This window comes from Monodelphis domestica, chromosome 5 (genome assembly GCF_027887165.1).
Source record: "Monodelphis domestica isolate mMonDom1 chromosome 5, mMonDom1.pri, whole genome shotgun sequence".
NCBI classification, from domain to species: domain Eukaryota; kingdom Metazoa; phylum Chordata; class Mammalia; order Didelphimorphia; family Didelphidae; genus Monodelphis; species Monodelphis domestica.
The window spans coordinates 232892947-232909167 of NC_077231.1; the positions used below are offsets into that span (position 1 = coordinate 232892947).

At 38.0% G+C, this 16221-nt stretch overlaps 1 protein-coding gene across 4 annotated transcripts in view; it reads left to right on the forward strand.

Annotated features, from left to right (window-relative positions):
* Positions 1-16221, forward strand: part of DPP6 (dipeptidyl peptidase like 6) — a 1262248-nt gene that overhangs the window by 1007768 nt on the left and 238259 nt on the right. For all 4 annotated transcript variants that reach the window (XM_007504650.3, XM_001364425.4, XM_007504651.3 and 1 more), the window contains exon 8: positions 9422-9542. In XM_007504650.3, coding sequence (XP_007504712.1) covers positions 9422-9542 — 121 coding nt within the window. The remainder of the gene's footprint in view (positions 1-9421; positions 9543-16221) is intronic.

A 16221-nucleotide genomic window follows, 5' to 3' on the forward strand; every position in this document is an offset into this window, starting at 1 on the left:
AGACAGTCTTTTAGCACCCTTTGGGCATCCTGAACTGAATTTATAATGAGAGACAACATGTAAATAACTGTCCAAACAAGGTAGATACCATGTAAACAGAATGTCATCTCAGAGAGAAAGCACTAAAAATAGGGTAACCCCAGAAAGATCCTTCTATACAAAGTAGGATTTTAGCTGAGTCAGTCTTAAAAGAGATTAGGGAAGTGAATAGAGAGTGAGTGAATAGAGAGCTAGACCTGGAGATGGGAGATCCTGGGTTCACATCTGGCCTCAGACACTTACTTCCTAGCCGTGTGACCCTGGGAAAGTCACTTAACACCAATTACCTAGCCCTTACTGATCTTCCACCTTGGAATCAACCCTTAGTATCAATTCTAAGACAGAAGGTAAAAGTTTATCATTTTTCTTCAAGAAACTAGGGAAGCTAGATGTTAGAGGGGAAGAGAAAGAACATGACAGGCATTGGGACAGACAATGGAAAGCCATGGATTTGGGAGTTGAAGTATGGTGCTTTAGAAGCAGATGGATAGTGTCACTGGATCATTGACTGTGTGGAGAGGAGTATGAACCAGAAAGGTAGGGAAGGGGCCATGTCATAAAAGACTTTAAATACCAAGCAAAGGATTTCATATTTCATTTTGGAGATAATGAAGAGTCTTTGGGACCCACACTTGAGATAAATCACTTTGGCCTCTAAGTAAAGGATGGATTACATACATAAATGTGTTTGTTTATGTCTGTGTATTGTAGAGGAATCTTTGGTATCTCTGATATAGAAAACTTCTGGGGAATAACTCCCTTTTACAAAAGACTGCTTCAGTATCTAGTCTTAGAGTCACTTGCCTGGGGCACTTACAAGTTAAGCAACTTGCTTAAGGTAAGAGAACCAGTATGGGTCAAAGATGGGCATTGAACCCATGCCATTCTGTCTGGAAGATTAGCTCTCTCTATCCTCTCCACCTTTCTCTCTCTCACACTCTGTGTCTGTCTGTCTCTGTCTTTCTCTCTCTTTGTCTCTGTCTCTCTCTCTCTCTGTTTCTGTCTGTCTGTCTGTCTGTCTCTCTCTCACACACACACACATGTGCATGCATAGGTATTGTAGCACATTGTGTAGAATTCCATCCTTGTAATGAGAAAGCCTTGGGTTCAAGACTTGCTCATGACATTTATTGTCTATGTGACCCTGACCAAATCCTTTGACCTCTAAATTTCAAATGTCTTCTTGCACTTTGAGTTTAAAGATGAGTCTATTGAAAAGATCCATTTCTGTGGCTTTTCCCAAGAGAAGATAGCATTTTCCAGGTGCCCTTTTTCTTTACCCCACATTCTAAGGAGTGCCTTGACTTTAAAAGAGCATCTTATAACTGATCCCTAGTAGAATATAAGCTCAATTAATTAAGTCTGTTTGCCCAACAATACCTTGCAGAGTGTCTGATACATAGTAGTAAAGACTGGTCCTGTTTCCCTGTTATAGAGAAATCTGTAAAGAAACTCCCAATGCAGGTCCATGTCTTATCTTCAATTTATATTTGTATAATCAAGCAATAAACATTTATTAAGTACCTATTACATGGTGAGCATTGAGGATGCAAAAAGGGCAAAAGACAATTTCTGCCCTCAGGGAGCTTACACTGATAACATGGATACAAATACATACAAAGCAAATATATACAGGATAAGTAGGAAATAATTAAAAGAGGGAAAGCACTGGCATTAAGAGGGGTTAGAGAAGGCTTCCTGTAATTGTTGCCTATTACTGAAACGTTCAGTCACTTGGTCAGTGTCTCACAGCTAGTATATATGTCATAAGCAAGACTTGTATTCTTCATTCCAAGTCTAGTTCTCCCTCCACTGTGCTCTATAAAATATCTATTGAGATTATTATTGAGGATCAAAAACTAATACAGATAAAACAGTAATGAATAAAAGGCAGCATCGTGCACATTCTTAAATATGGATCCTATGTGCTCTAGGAGTTTAATGGGGAGGAAAATTCAGTGAAGGCTGGCATGGGTGGGGAGAAAATGTTTCATTAAGGATGTAACTCGACTTTGACTTTGAAGAATGGCCAGAATTTGTGGAAGGAGAGAGGAGAGAAGACACTCCAGATAAAGGGGGGAAGAAAATAAGTGAAGGCATTAACATACCATATTTCTGGTATAAGAAAGAAGACTTGACTAAAGCAAAAGGACTATATTAGAGAGTCACAAGAAATTAGTTAACATAAGTAGAGTGTGGAGTCAGATTATAAGAACTTCAATAGGTTCCTAGAGGAGAGAGAGACTATGTCTTTTGTCTTTGCTGATTGCAGAACTCAATACCCCCATTATACACAGGTGGGTTCCTCTGTAGAAATTAGGGTAAGATCTTAATATTCATTGCACTATTACTCCCCTGATTCATTTGGGTCCTATAAATGGGGATCTGAGAAAAGGTAAAAAAGCATTTTCTGGAAGGAGAACTAAGGGCAGGTGGTAAAAAGGAAAGTTTCCTGTTCCTCCAGTTTGCTCTGTTCCCTGGTATATGTACAATGCCACATGCTGGGAATGGAACAGTCAAGATTAAAGGCTTTGCTATTTCAACAGTATTTCCACAAACTAAATATAAATAGCCTCAGCCCCTGATCCATCTGAAGAGATCACAGCTGTAGCATCCTTCTGCAACTGCAGGGTTACATTGGGTGTATTTATAAAAACAGCCATTGCGTGACATGGAGCTAGGAGCTCTCTTAACCATACCAAATATAGAGAGCTATGAGTATGGATGAAGAATCCTAGATTCCTAGAATTGTTATAGCCTGTACAGGCTTCAGGGAACATATGACTCAATCCATTTGTTTTAGTAATTATGAAACTGGACACTTTAAATGCCTTGATTGAGATCACTGTGAATCAACCTTTTGTTGTTATAACCAAGAAATTGAATATGGCCCTTCACTGCAGTAAAAGAGTCCTAGACTCCAGAAATAGGACTCGATAATCCACATGTGGTAAAGTCATATATGGAGTATTGTGTTTTATTCTGGATGCCATATTTTAGGAGGGACGTTATTAATAAGCTAGAGACCATGCAGATGAGAGAAGGTTTGAAGCAACTAAGAATGCTTAACTTGGAGAAAAGAAAGGGAAATAATAGCTGTCTTTATATATTTAAAGTGGAATTAGCCTTCTATAAGTTTGACCCCAAGGGAAGAACTACCAGCAGAGTGGGGAAAAGTTTTAGAAAAAACAAAGTTAAGTTTCATGCGTGGAAAGACTTATGGACAATTAGGGCTATTCAAAAGCCAGGGAAGCTTCCTAGAGAGGAAATGGGTTCTTCCTTAAGAAAAGTCTAGATTACTCTTTGTTGAGAAGGTGGCAGGGAAATTATTTATAATGAATAGATTGGACTAAATGATCATGGAGGACCTCTTGGACTCACATTCAATTGTTATCCTAATTAGTGGCAGAGCTTGGCTTGGAGTGAGGGAGAGTTGGTGTTCAAATCTCAACTCTGCTCCTAGTTATGTGACCTTGAGCAAATGACTTAACTTCTGTGAAAAGAACTTTTCACATAGTAATATCCTCTTAATGTTGTGGACCCCTTTGGCAATCTGGTGAAGTCTATCTTCTCAGAATAATATTTTTTTAAATCATAAAATAAACAGGATTATGAAGGAACTTTATACATATACCCTTATCTTCTGTATTAGATTGGATACTAAATATCAATTCAAAGGAAGAAAAGAGGTGAGGGCAAGACAATTGAGGTTGAGTGACTTGCCCAAGGTGATACAGCCAGGCAATTTCTAAGGCCACATTTGAACCCAGGATCTCTCATCTCCAGGCTTGTATTCCTAAAACTGTATAATTTAAAAAAAAAAAAAACCTTCCCTTCCATCTTGGAATCAATATTGTGTATTGGTTCCAAGTCAGAAGGGTGATAAGGGCTAGGGAATGGGGGTTAAGTGACTTGCCCAGGGCCACACAGCTAGGAAATGTCTAAGGTCAGATTTGAACGTAGGACCTCCCATCTCTAGGCCTGGCTCCCAATCCACTGAGCTACCAAGCTGCCCCCAAATTGTATAGTTTTTAATGGACTTCAGGTTAAGAATGTCTAGAGTAAAGAATAGATTGGAATGGATAGAGATTAGAGGCACACTGGTTAGGAAGATATTCTAATAGTTAGGGTAAGAGACAATGAGAGTGATGATATTATGATAGGGAAGTGGTTGTTCAGTAGTTTCTAACTCTTTTTGACCCCACTTGGGGCAAAGATACTGGGACAGTTTATCATTTCCTCCTCAAGCTTATTTTACAGATGAGGAAACTGAGGCAAAGTTAAGTAACTTGCCCAAGATCAGATGGCTTGTACCAGAAAATGTGTCTTCCTGACTGTGCCACCTAGCTGCTCAATATTATGGTAGCGATGAGAATAAAGAAGAGGGAGAGACTTGAGATATATAGAAGAGGTAGGATTAATGGAATATGAAAACAGACTATATATGAGAGATGAAACAAAAGTTATACTGAAGGACCTAGATAGAACTTTTAGGTTCTCACAATAACCATGTAAAGCTGACACTTCAAGTTTCATGTGCCCATTTTACAAAGGAAGAAACCGATGAATCAGGAAAGTTAACTGACTTGTCCACAGATGTATAGCTATAAAGTGACAGAGCCAGAGTCAAACCAAGTTTTTTTTTGTTGTTGTTGAGAGGCAAGTGGATAGATTGCTGGATTTGGAGTCAGGAAAACTCATCTTCCAGTTCAAAAAATCTGGCCTCAAACACTTACTTGCTATGCAACTTTAGGCAACTCACTTAACCACTATCTTCCTCAGTTTCCTTATCTGAAAAATGGGAATGATAATAGTATTTACCTCCCAGTATTGTTATGAGGATCAAATGAAAAAAATATTTTTAAAACATGCAGCACAGTGCCTGGCACATTAGGAGTTACTTAATATGTGCTTGTTTCCTCTCCATTTTTCTCTTCATTGCTTTTCTTTCCCCAATGTGTGGCACACTGAGTTCATAAGGTGCTAGTTGATTCCTTTCCATCCATTTAACCAGTATTTATTGAGCCCTTGCTATTCATGAGGCATCTTCTAGGTCTTACTGGTAATTTCAAAGTATAAGCAGAATTTGAATTACCAATTCTGGTACCTAGGGCAAAGAGCATGAAATGTGTGCTCCAAATCAACTTTGTAATTCATAGTTTGAAAATAATATAGAAAGTAATTAAGAGAAATTCACTTGAGCTGGGGATGGGAAGAGAGCAGAATTAGTTACTATAGTAACATTAGTGCTGTGTGAACTTTTTTAATTTTTGGTGCCCCAGGGGCAAAGCTCACATCATCCAGCCAAATTATTACTCCAAGTATATATAAGATGTATTTCTTCACCTCCAAGAGCCAAAAAAATCCTTGAGGAGCCATCACAAACATACATATAATAATGAAATGGGGCAGTATAGAGACAAAAGCCAGAGGACCAGAAGAGACAGTAAAACTAGAGGAGTTCACACAAAGGCACTTGTCCTCCCTCCAGATGATGGATGGCTCCCTTCTCTCACTGGCCAGATCTTCCCAAAACCAGCATTTTAAGCCCAAACCATACTGAATTTTCTCCTAGCTCAACTTCTGCTTATCTAGACTTCATCTCCCCCTCACTTTCTTTTCTTATCACTTTTAATCTATGTAGTATCTTTCTGTACTCCTCTGCCCATAAGAATGTAAGCTCTTTAAAGGGCAAGGACTATCTTTTTGCTTATGTTTGTTGAGGCTGCTACCTGGAAGCACAGTGAATAAAGAATTATACCCACAAATCAGAAAAACCCGAGTTGAAATATGGGAAGATACTAGCTACATGACCCTGGGCAAGTCACTTAACCACTGTCTGCCTCAATTTCTTCAACTGTAAGAAAAAGGGAGTGGGGCACATCATAACAGCACCTACCTTAAAGGGTTATTGTGAATTATCAAATAAGAAAATATTTGTAAAAAAAATCACTTAGTGCAAATGCCTGGTACATAGCAGTCACTATATAAATGCTTATTCCCTTTCTCTCCCCCTTTCATATTTTTAACCTCAGCATTTACATTATAAATGCTTGTTGCCTTGAAACAAAGATAGCATTTTATTTGGCTGTTGGAAAACAAATAGAACTTTAAAAGTCAGAGATGAGAGTAGAGGGAGCATCATCAACAAAGTCATCAATGTGTTTGCAGGAAACAAGGACTTGATCCTTTGGCTTAGAGCTGAGACCAAATATGGCCCAGGTGGATTGGGTCCAAATTGTGAAGGGTCTTTAATTCCAAACTAAGGAGTTTAAACTTTGTTCTGTAGATGATAGGAAATCACTGAGTGTTTGCGAAAGGTAGAACATTTTGTTTTTAAGAAAATTAGATGAGTATTAGAATCAGGATGATCTGAAGAGGAACGAAATCAGAGGGGTAAAATGGCCCCTTGTCAGATAATGTCAAGGAGGAAATAGTCCTTGAAGACACATTTCCAAGTCACCAGCAAGAGATGTCCTAGTTTCTACAAACTCATTGGAAAAAAGACAATGTGAGGGGTCATCTGTATTCTAGCCACTTCCTCTCTATCCACAGATGAGAGTTTAAAAGTGAAAAAAAAAGAGCTAAGAGCCTAAGACTAAGCAAACTTCTAAATCCAAGTATAAATTTTAGGAAAAGGATTATGGGTCCCTTCCCACTCCGATACTCACAAATTGGGGACCTGGAGGGCTATGGTTGGGTGAGTGGACATTGCACTTATTTTCTATACTTATGACACAAATTCTTTTTCAGTGCAAAAATGTCCCCTCTATCTCTTAGTATAAAAGAATCAACTAGGTGGCACAGTGGATAGAGATCAATGGGGATAATGATACCAACACCCATTTCCCAAGGGATGAGAGGACCAAAGGAGATAATAATTGTAAAAGGCTTAGCACAGTGCTTGGCACATGGTAAGATCTGCATAAATATTAGCTACTGCTAGCCACTACAATTATTGTTTTCATTATTATTATATAAAGGCTAGTCACATTTTTTTCTGGAACATATTTTTAAACGAGGTGCCATATTTGCCCAGAATCACACAGTCAGCATGCATCAGCGGTCAAATCTGAATCCAGTTTTCCTGGATGTAAGATCATACAATGCTGCCTGTCTTCCTTTAGGCCAATGAAGACAAACTTATGGCATGGGTGCCAAAGATGGCACATACAGCTCCTCTGTGGGTACACATGCTGTCCTCCTCCCCAACCCCCAGAGTTCATTACTAGAAAGGCAAAGGGACTTGGGCATAGGCAGAGCTGCTCTCTTCCCACTCTCTACTATTCCTGATGACATTTTTTCACATCACCCATCCCTCTGCCCAGCAGCCCAATGGGAGTACATAGGAGATAAGGTGGACAGCTCATAAGTGGCTGAACTGGAGGGGAGCAGAGTTCTTGGGCCACTCCCCTCCCCTTCTGTATGCATGCTGAGAACATTCTTTACTTCACTTGCCCCTCAGCCCAGCTGCCCAATGAGAATGCTTCTTCCTTCCCCTATGTGTAGGGTTTTGGGGTGGGGGAGCATGCCAGCTACTCAGGGGCAGGGCATGGCACTTGGTCTCTGGGGAGATGGGACACAACACACGGTCTCTAAAACATTCACTGTCACTGCTCTGATTATTAGCACATTTCTAGGCACATAGTAAACACCTAATAAATTCTTGTTATTGTGTTTGTTCCTCCCCCTATAAATCTCTAAACCAGGAAAATCACAGGTCCATGCTCTATCCCTATGAGAGGAAGGCTATTTGCCTATCTGATAGATGGTGTTAATTTAGCAAGTGAAAAGAATGTGTTTTCATTTAAAAGATCTAAGTTTGTAGCTTAATTATTCCCTAACATCTGAGTGAAATATAACCGCTATAGTAAGAGTTTCTCATAGATGTCTAAACATGTAGAGGCAGAGATGAAGCCTAAAGTCTGCCTATCCCCTCTTATTAAAACTTAATTGTAAAAAATCTTGCCCCCCCCCAAATAAAAGAAATCAGGAAACAATACCAGAACCAAATACCCTCTTTTTCAGAAGCTCGCCCCCTTTGCCTTCTTTCCTCCTTGGTCTATTGAAAATAAAGCCAGGTTAAAAGAATGAATGTATTCCTGGACAGGGGATTTTTAATTTCAGAATCTATTAATTGGTTATAACTCTCTTAGCTTAAAAAGCTTAGAAAGTATGAAGGAAGTTAAAATTTCAATCATACATCTTGCCCTCCGGCAAACTCACCCAAACAGCTACTGGAATTAAATTAGGATGTATACTTGCTTCTGGAAGCTTGCCAATTCATTTCTGGTGGAAGTGCATTCTCTAAGAGCCTGAGACACCTGAGCAGAAAGCCAATATTCTACATTATTTCGAGGTCCCCCTTATCACGAGCATGATATGGGGAAATTGCTTTCTTAGATTTGTAGAAAAGATATTTAACATTTGCCCCAATGTCTGTTCTCTTTAAAATAGTCACCCTCTGTATTTTGTTAAATGTCACTGACAGTATAGGTCGTTGAGGAGTGGGCAGGTGGTTGATTGTTACTCTTACATCTGTGGACTACTAGCAAGGGGGTATTACCATAGTATTTCTGGTTTAGTGTTTTCAAATAAATATTTTCCTGAGAATTGAAATATGGAAAACTCATGCCTGAGCAGGGGCTTGTATGTCTAAATGACAACAATTTGACTGCTAGTTTGTGCGATACATAGAATATTGGATTTGGAGTCACAAATTCTTGAATTAAAATCCAGAAATCATTTACTCCAACCCCTTCACTTCATGCATGAGGAAACTAAGAACCCAGAACATGACGTAATTTGCCCCGTGGTCATCAAACTAAGTAATGACATACCAAGGATTATAACTTGGGCTTTCTGGGTTTGAGTCCACTTTTAAAATCAAAGAGAATCAATTCAGCAAACTTTTTAAATTTGCTTCTTTGTGTAAGGCTATATACTTGCTGTTGTATATACAAAATGGAAAATAACACATCTTAGAGACTAATAAGAATATTACACATTATTACACAATTATTATACAATATTATACAGAATAATAAGAAAGAGATTATAGGTTGATAGTATTTAACTAAGATTAGGCCAACTCTATAGGGTGACCAGAATTCCTAGACTATATAAATGACTATTGCAGCTGTTTCATTCAGCAGTAGTAGCCAAAATGGATCGCTTCATCACGATTTGAGTCACCATACAATGGTTGTTAATAATCATCATTAGAGGAAAAATATCCCAAGTAGCCCTCAAAACTCTGGACTAAAATATGTACATTACTTAACACAAGACCTAAGAGCAATATTTCTGATTGCTATAAAAAGTAGTCCACAATTTTATGAGGGACTCCCTGGTTAATTACATTTTTTTCTTTCCAAATTAGATATTTATCTTTGAGAATAACATCTACTACTGTGCACATGTGGGAAAACAAGCAATCCGTGTGGTCTCTACAGGGAAAGAAGGTGTCATTTACAATGGTCTCAGTGACTGGCTATATGAAGGTAAGACATCCCAACTCAGAGATAAAAAGGGAGGCTTTTTTGTACATTTGAATTTAAGCATAGATGAAACTGCCAATTCTCAAGTCTCTATTCAATTGAAAAGCGAATACTAGAATTTTGAGGAGCTCTAAGTTATCACTTCTATATCCAAATAGGGCCGACTTGCCTGATGTGCACCGGTGGGAGAGCAATGTCAAACCTGACCAGCCTTATTTTCCAGTACTCATGTTTCCTTGGAAATATTTTAATGAATGGATTTGTTTTATTAGACCTTCATGCCTAACAACACTCATTATTGCAAATGCAGGCATGTCTCCAGTTCGATAAAGGTTTAATTTAGCCAGAGTACTATGAGTTATGAAGGGAAAAGAAGGGGGGAAAACTTTGATGAAGAAACTACTCTCCTAAGTACTAGTAGCTTGCTGGACATTTTCTGCTTGCAAATATTCGAGCTCCATTTGTAATAGGTGTGATTGGCAGATATATATAGATATATATACACACACACATAAACATGTCAAGGTCCCAATAGCAGTATGTACCAGATAAGAACTTAGGGGCCAAGCAGACCCCCAGCAGAAGACATAAACATGCCAAGGTTCCAGCAATAGTACGTACCAGATTAGGACTTGAGGGCTATACATGCTGGTGGGTAGTAGGTATATAAGCCTCTAGATTCACGAACTACAGTGGGAACTCTGTGCTGAGTGCCCTGGGGGGGGGGGGGGGGGGAGGACTCCTGTGCTGAGCTCCCCTGGTGTGCACCAGATCAATAAACGACCCTTTGCCGGATTGCGCTGTTGCACTGTCTATTGGTCTTCCGTGGTGGTGGGCGACAACCCAGACCCTAACAATATATATAGTACTATTGCATAACTACATACTTCTTACTTGTTTTCCTTTTTTTAAACACTTGTAATCAATCACCATGCCTCACTAGAAGTTGAAAAATGCTTATTTAAGAATGTCATTGAAAAAAGCCCTATTCATATTACTTTTTTCCCTCCTGGGTATATGGGTCAAGTATGCTTATTACCAATGACATTTTATTGATAAATAGCTTAAATTCCTTTCCAACTCTGTGCCTGGAACCAGATGGTGACAAAAATATTCATATTGGTAGTAAAATTCCAAGAAAAAACTCAGAGGGTGCTAAGGGCAGCATCAAGCCCATGTGCTTGCTGTCATTTTTATTGTATTAAGTGTCAGTTCCATTCATCTAATGAGTGTTTACTAAGTTGTTATTTGGGCAGAATACCATCCTGGGCATTGAGAGAGATTCAAAGTTGATATTAGCCATGATTCCTGACTTCACAAAGCTTCTAGTCAAAAAAGAAGATTTAACTGAGACATTGATAAAGAACTGTAATACAGAACTGATAAATTGTTTTGAGTGATATAAGGTAAAATTCAATGAATTTTTCATGCTGAACCTCTATATCCCACTGACTTTCAGCATTTTAAATACGGTTTAAAGGTTTTGTAGAGAAGTGATTTCATGCAACTCTTCAGAACCTGCCCCCTTTGTAGCTTTCCAGCCTTCTTCCCACACTCTCTAGGATATAGTGACACTGGCCTGCTTTTTGCTCTGGAAAATGACAATACATTTGCCCAAGTTCTCCATGTCTGCAACACTGGGCCCTCTCACCTCACCATTCTTGGGTTTTGTAACTTCCTTCAAGATTCAGCTGAAGTCCCACCTTCTGCAGGAATCCTTTCCTAGCTGTACCAGTTAATGATGCCTTTCTCTCTTAGATTACCTTCCATCTACTCACATATCTTGGATGGATCTAGTTATTTACATGTTATCTCCCCCTTTAAAACATAACCTCCTCAAGGACAGGAACTACTTTTGCTTTTCCTTTATATTGATGACTGCCATTTACTAACTGCTTAATAAAACCTGACTGACTGACTTCTATCTGAAGTCTAGTGATAAAGTGACTTTTTAACAAATATGCCAGAATTTATTCATTCTTCTTTCCAAGCAGTCACTTAGGCATCAATATAGATACAATAATGTTGTGTTGCTTTCCTAAAGTTCCTTTAATGGGACACCAATACGGATAAGATTATAGATTTAGAAGCTAAAAGGGAAATTAGAGGTCATCAGGCCCTAGCCCATCATTTAACAAATGTGGAAACAGAGATCCAGAAAAGTTAAGTAGCAAAAGTTAGTGTCAAATACATAAGCCATATGACTGCAGACTCATTTGCTTTGTACCATGGACCCCATATAATAAGGAATTTTAAAAATAATGCTTTCTTAGTCACATTTCTCATGACATTTCCCCCAAATTTCTCTTACACATTAATTTCATCTTCCTTTGTTCAAAGGGAGGGATTGGCTGAATAAAGCAACGAGATCATGCCGTGCTAGTAAAAGTAACTAATTAGAATCTATACTAATTTTGATACTAATGCCAGGTGAGAAGACATTTCAACAGAATCAGAAAATCATAGGTGTGAACCAAGAGTGAACATCACCTAGTTGAAGGTTCCACAGGAAATCTGTTCACACTGGCAGACTGGTTTGGTCCTCTCACTTAGAAAAATGCTAAGTGAGGAAGATAGTTTAGAATTGGAGATTCATGCATTGGTAGCCTAAGACACAAGCCTCCATCTAAATTCTTAAAAAGAAATCATTTGGGAATGAGGAAAAAGGAAATATTTGGATTTTGACCTCCAGTTTCCCCCACATTCTACCTTAGACCCTGACCAGAGCAGGACCTTGTGAACTTGAAAGTTCAGAGACTTTGGCTCTGACTCATTCTTACAACATCCCCAGAATTTTCTTGGTTGGCAGCAATGACTTCATTGAGAGCCAAAGATAAACCAGGTGTGATGTGGGAGGGCAGATTCAAGGAGCCACCGCAGAAAGGTTCCAAGGTACCTAAAAAGAAATCCATGACTATCCCCTTGAATGGGACAAAAGGACTTCTAGAAACCAGAAACTATGAGTTATTATGTTGCCATATGTATTCTTTAAGCTTGAGTTCACTTTCTCCTCTACTCAGGGAGTCTCTTCAATTATAGGAAAGTATTAAAACAGACTTTCGATGACTATTTTGTACCAACTGGATCATCTTATTTGATACTCTTTCTAAAAGCTGATTAAGTCTAGCTTACTAATTGATAGGTACTGAAAAATCATGGAAGTATACCAGTGGAGCTGGTGATAGTACCAACAAAGTCTTCCCCTATTCCTTAAGATTACCCCTAGATCCTTAGAAGCATTCCCCTGAAGGGCCAGCTTTCTAATGCAAATGGAGGTTTAAAAGAGTAGCTCCAAAATATGCCCTATCTTTATATCATAGTTATCTGTGCATACTTCTCTCATTCTCCATTTTTCACTCAAATCTCCATTTTACACATTCCTCTGACCATTTTTTTCTTTTCTTTTTAAATACTTAACTTCTATCTTACAATCAACCCTAAATATCTGTTACAAGGCAGAAAAAAAAGTAAGGGCTAGGCAAATGGGGTTAAGTGACTTACCCAGAGCCATAAAGCCAGGAAGTACCTGAGGTCATATTTGAACCTAGGACCTCAAGTCTCTAGATCTGGCACTCTGTCCATTGAGCCACCCAGATAGCCCCAAACTATTATCTATTACCTTCAAGATTTCCTTGGAAGATTTGTCTTCAATCAGTTTGTCACGAAAGAATCCTGTGAACCAGAATCTCAGACGTGATGCTCTTGGATGGTAAAATCATTCCACCAGGGTGATAAGAGGGAATATGGATAGGTGCGTGGTGGGTAAAACTGCCCAATTCCTAGATTACCTTTCTAAAGGGCATTCTAAGGATTTGGTTACAGTGTCCTCAATTCTTTCTAGGAATAATCTACTTTTGCTTTTTTAAAAATCCATAAGGAGGATATTTAAAATGGATTTTTAAGACTCTTTCAGATATAATGTAAAAGTTCATTACCATTCAAGTTAAGACTTCACTTTGTTTAGTCTGGTGAAAGGAAACTTTTCTTTGAGGTATTTACACTGAATTGTTGACTTGATAATCTAACACCCACCCACCCACCCACCCCCAATTTAAATCAATCAAAGCTGGTGTAGCAGCTTAATCTACTTAGTGTTTTTCCCTGGAAGTTTATAGATTGATACATAAATTATTATACCATTGGAGCCTCAGGGAATCATGCTGTGGTGTTGGTTTTTATAATAGCAAGATAAGCATTCAAGACATTTTCTTCTGAAGCTTAACCTTTTCCATTCTGGGCCCTTCCATTTAAACACTTGCAAAAGTAGGATAAGAAAGTAAAGATCCTCAAAGCTATTACAGACAGATATGGGCTTCATGAAAGTATATTGCAAACTCTACTGCTAGGTTATTGATTTATTTTGAAAACAAGAGTTTAAAGCAGGGCCAGACTTAGCCCAGAGCAAAAGCTAGAGGAATCAACATTGAAGGGTCAAAGTTGAAGGAATGCAGGAAGATATCTAGGTGGACCACTTAAAGAGATTTGAGCTACCTCAGGGCATCTCTGGTCCAAGTTTACTCCATAAATAAGACCCTTCTCAAATTAACTCTAGGAAAAATAGTCACAGCTCAAAAATATCTATATACTCCACTTTCAAGGAATATTGGGTAGAGAAGAGCATAGGGTGTCACAGAAGACTTTAGTATAGTCTAGAAGTCTAGAAGAAGACCTGAGTTTAAATGTGGCCTCAGATACATTCTAACTGTGTGACCCTGGGTAAGTCATGTAATCTTTATCTCCTCAGTTTTCTGAGCTGTAAAATAGGGGAAATTATAGAACCTACTTCACAGTTGTGAGGATCAAATGAAATAATATTTGCCCAAGTACCTAGCACCATGCCCGGCATATAGTAAGTATTTAATAAATGTTTCTCCCCCCTTCTTTATAAGGTTTTTAGTTTTAATAAATTCCAAAAATCAACATTTGAAAGAATAATTCATTTTTTAATTTCTATAATTATTCTTATTTCTTATTAAAACTCAAGATATTATCTTTACATTCTCATTACATGTATCCATTTAGGTAATTGTATGCAGAGTCACAATACTGTCTTATCCCAGCCTAAGTAATTTAGTGAAACTTTCAGAGTGATATAACTATTTTGACACTTATATAACTATTTGGGATAATGCAGGTTCAGGGAATGGTATTTTAGGGTCAGTAATCTGATTTGGGTAGGCTAGACCAGCCCAGGGCAGGCAGAGCCAAACCCTGAACTAATAAACACAGACAATATATAATCACAGGACAGTTTGGTTTTAATAAATAAGGGAAAGGTGAAAAGGGGTCTCTATGAAGATCTTAACATTCTAGAACGTTGGCCTAAACCTAATAAGATGGATTTTAATGGAGATAAATATAGTCTTATACTTGGTCACCAATCAATCACCTTCACTAGTACAAGATGGAAGAATCATGTTAAGACTGTATCATTCTAGAAAAGGACTGGATGTTGGGGAGAATTTTGTGGGCTAAAAGTTTAATATGAATCAGCTATGATAGTATTTTTTTAAAAGCCAAATAACCCATCTTGGGTTAAATTAATAGAATTATTGGTTTAGAAATAATAAAGTGATAGTATTCCTATTACCCTACTACTTCCCTGTTCAGTCAACATGTTGGGTGTTATGTGTAGATCTCATCGTTAAGACATTCATAAACTGCAAAGTAGTCAAAGGAGGACATCCAAAATGGTTAAAAAAAAAAAAAACCCTGAAATTGTAAGGAGCACTTGAAAGCACTAGAAATGTTTAGCCTAAACAAGCCTCAGTATAGAAATGATCTCAAATTTTAAGTATCTGAAGAAATTTGAGGTGGAAAAAGGATTTAGGCTAATTCTATTTAGCCTTAAAGGAAAGAACTAGGAATACAGATATGTATTCAGAGAATCAGATTTCGTCTTAACATCTGAAAAACTATAATGATTTTGTAGTTGTTGTTGTTGTTGAGTTGTTTCAATCATGTCTGACTCTCCATGAGCACATTTGAGGTTTCAAAGATACTGAAGCGGTTTGCAACTTCCTTCTTCATATCATTTTACAGATGAGGAAAATGAGGCAAACAGGGCTAAGTGGTTTTCCCAGAGTTATACAAGCTAGTAAATGTTTGAGGTTGAATTTGAACTTGGGTCTTCCTTGCTCCAGGTTTAGCATTGTATCCACTGGGCACCTAGCTACCCATCTATGATGATTAGAGCTATTTAAAAGTTATAGTTCCATCATTGTAGGTACTCAAGCAGAGGCCATCTGACCACTTCTCAGGTATGCTATGATGAAAATTCTTCTTCAGATATGGATCAGAATAGTCTCTGAGGTCCTTCTCAATTCAAAAACTCCATGATTTTGTGAAGTGTTTGAATCTTTCCTTTTAAAAGTTCATGATAGTAATCTAGTAATTGCTTTTTTGTATTTCAAAAAAAAAGTGAAATTTGGCTGATGATAATAAGTAGCCTCTGTGACAAGGATGGATGAGAAAGTGATTGAACAGAACAGTAAATGTTTCCAAATGACCTTTATTTGGGTTGTTATTGAGTAGCTGCACATAGGGATTTTTATACACTAACAAGGTAAGAAAATAAAAGAGAAATAATGGGTTTTTTTTATTCAAATGGAGAAAGAAGCACTGAGTGTGAGGAGAAAATACATTGGCCTTCAGAGTCTGGAAATCTCTATTCAGTATGCCT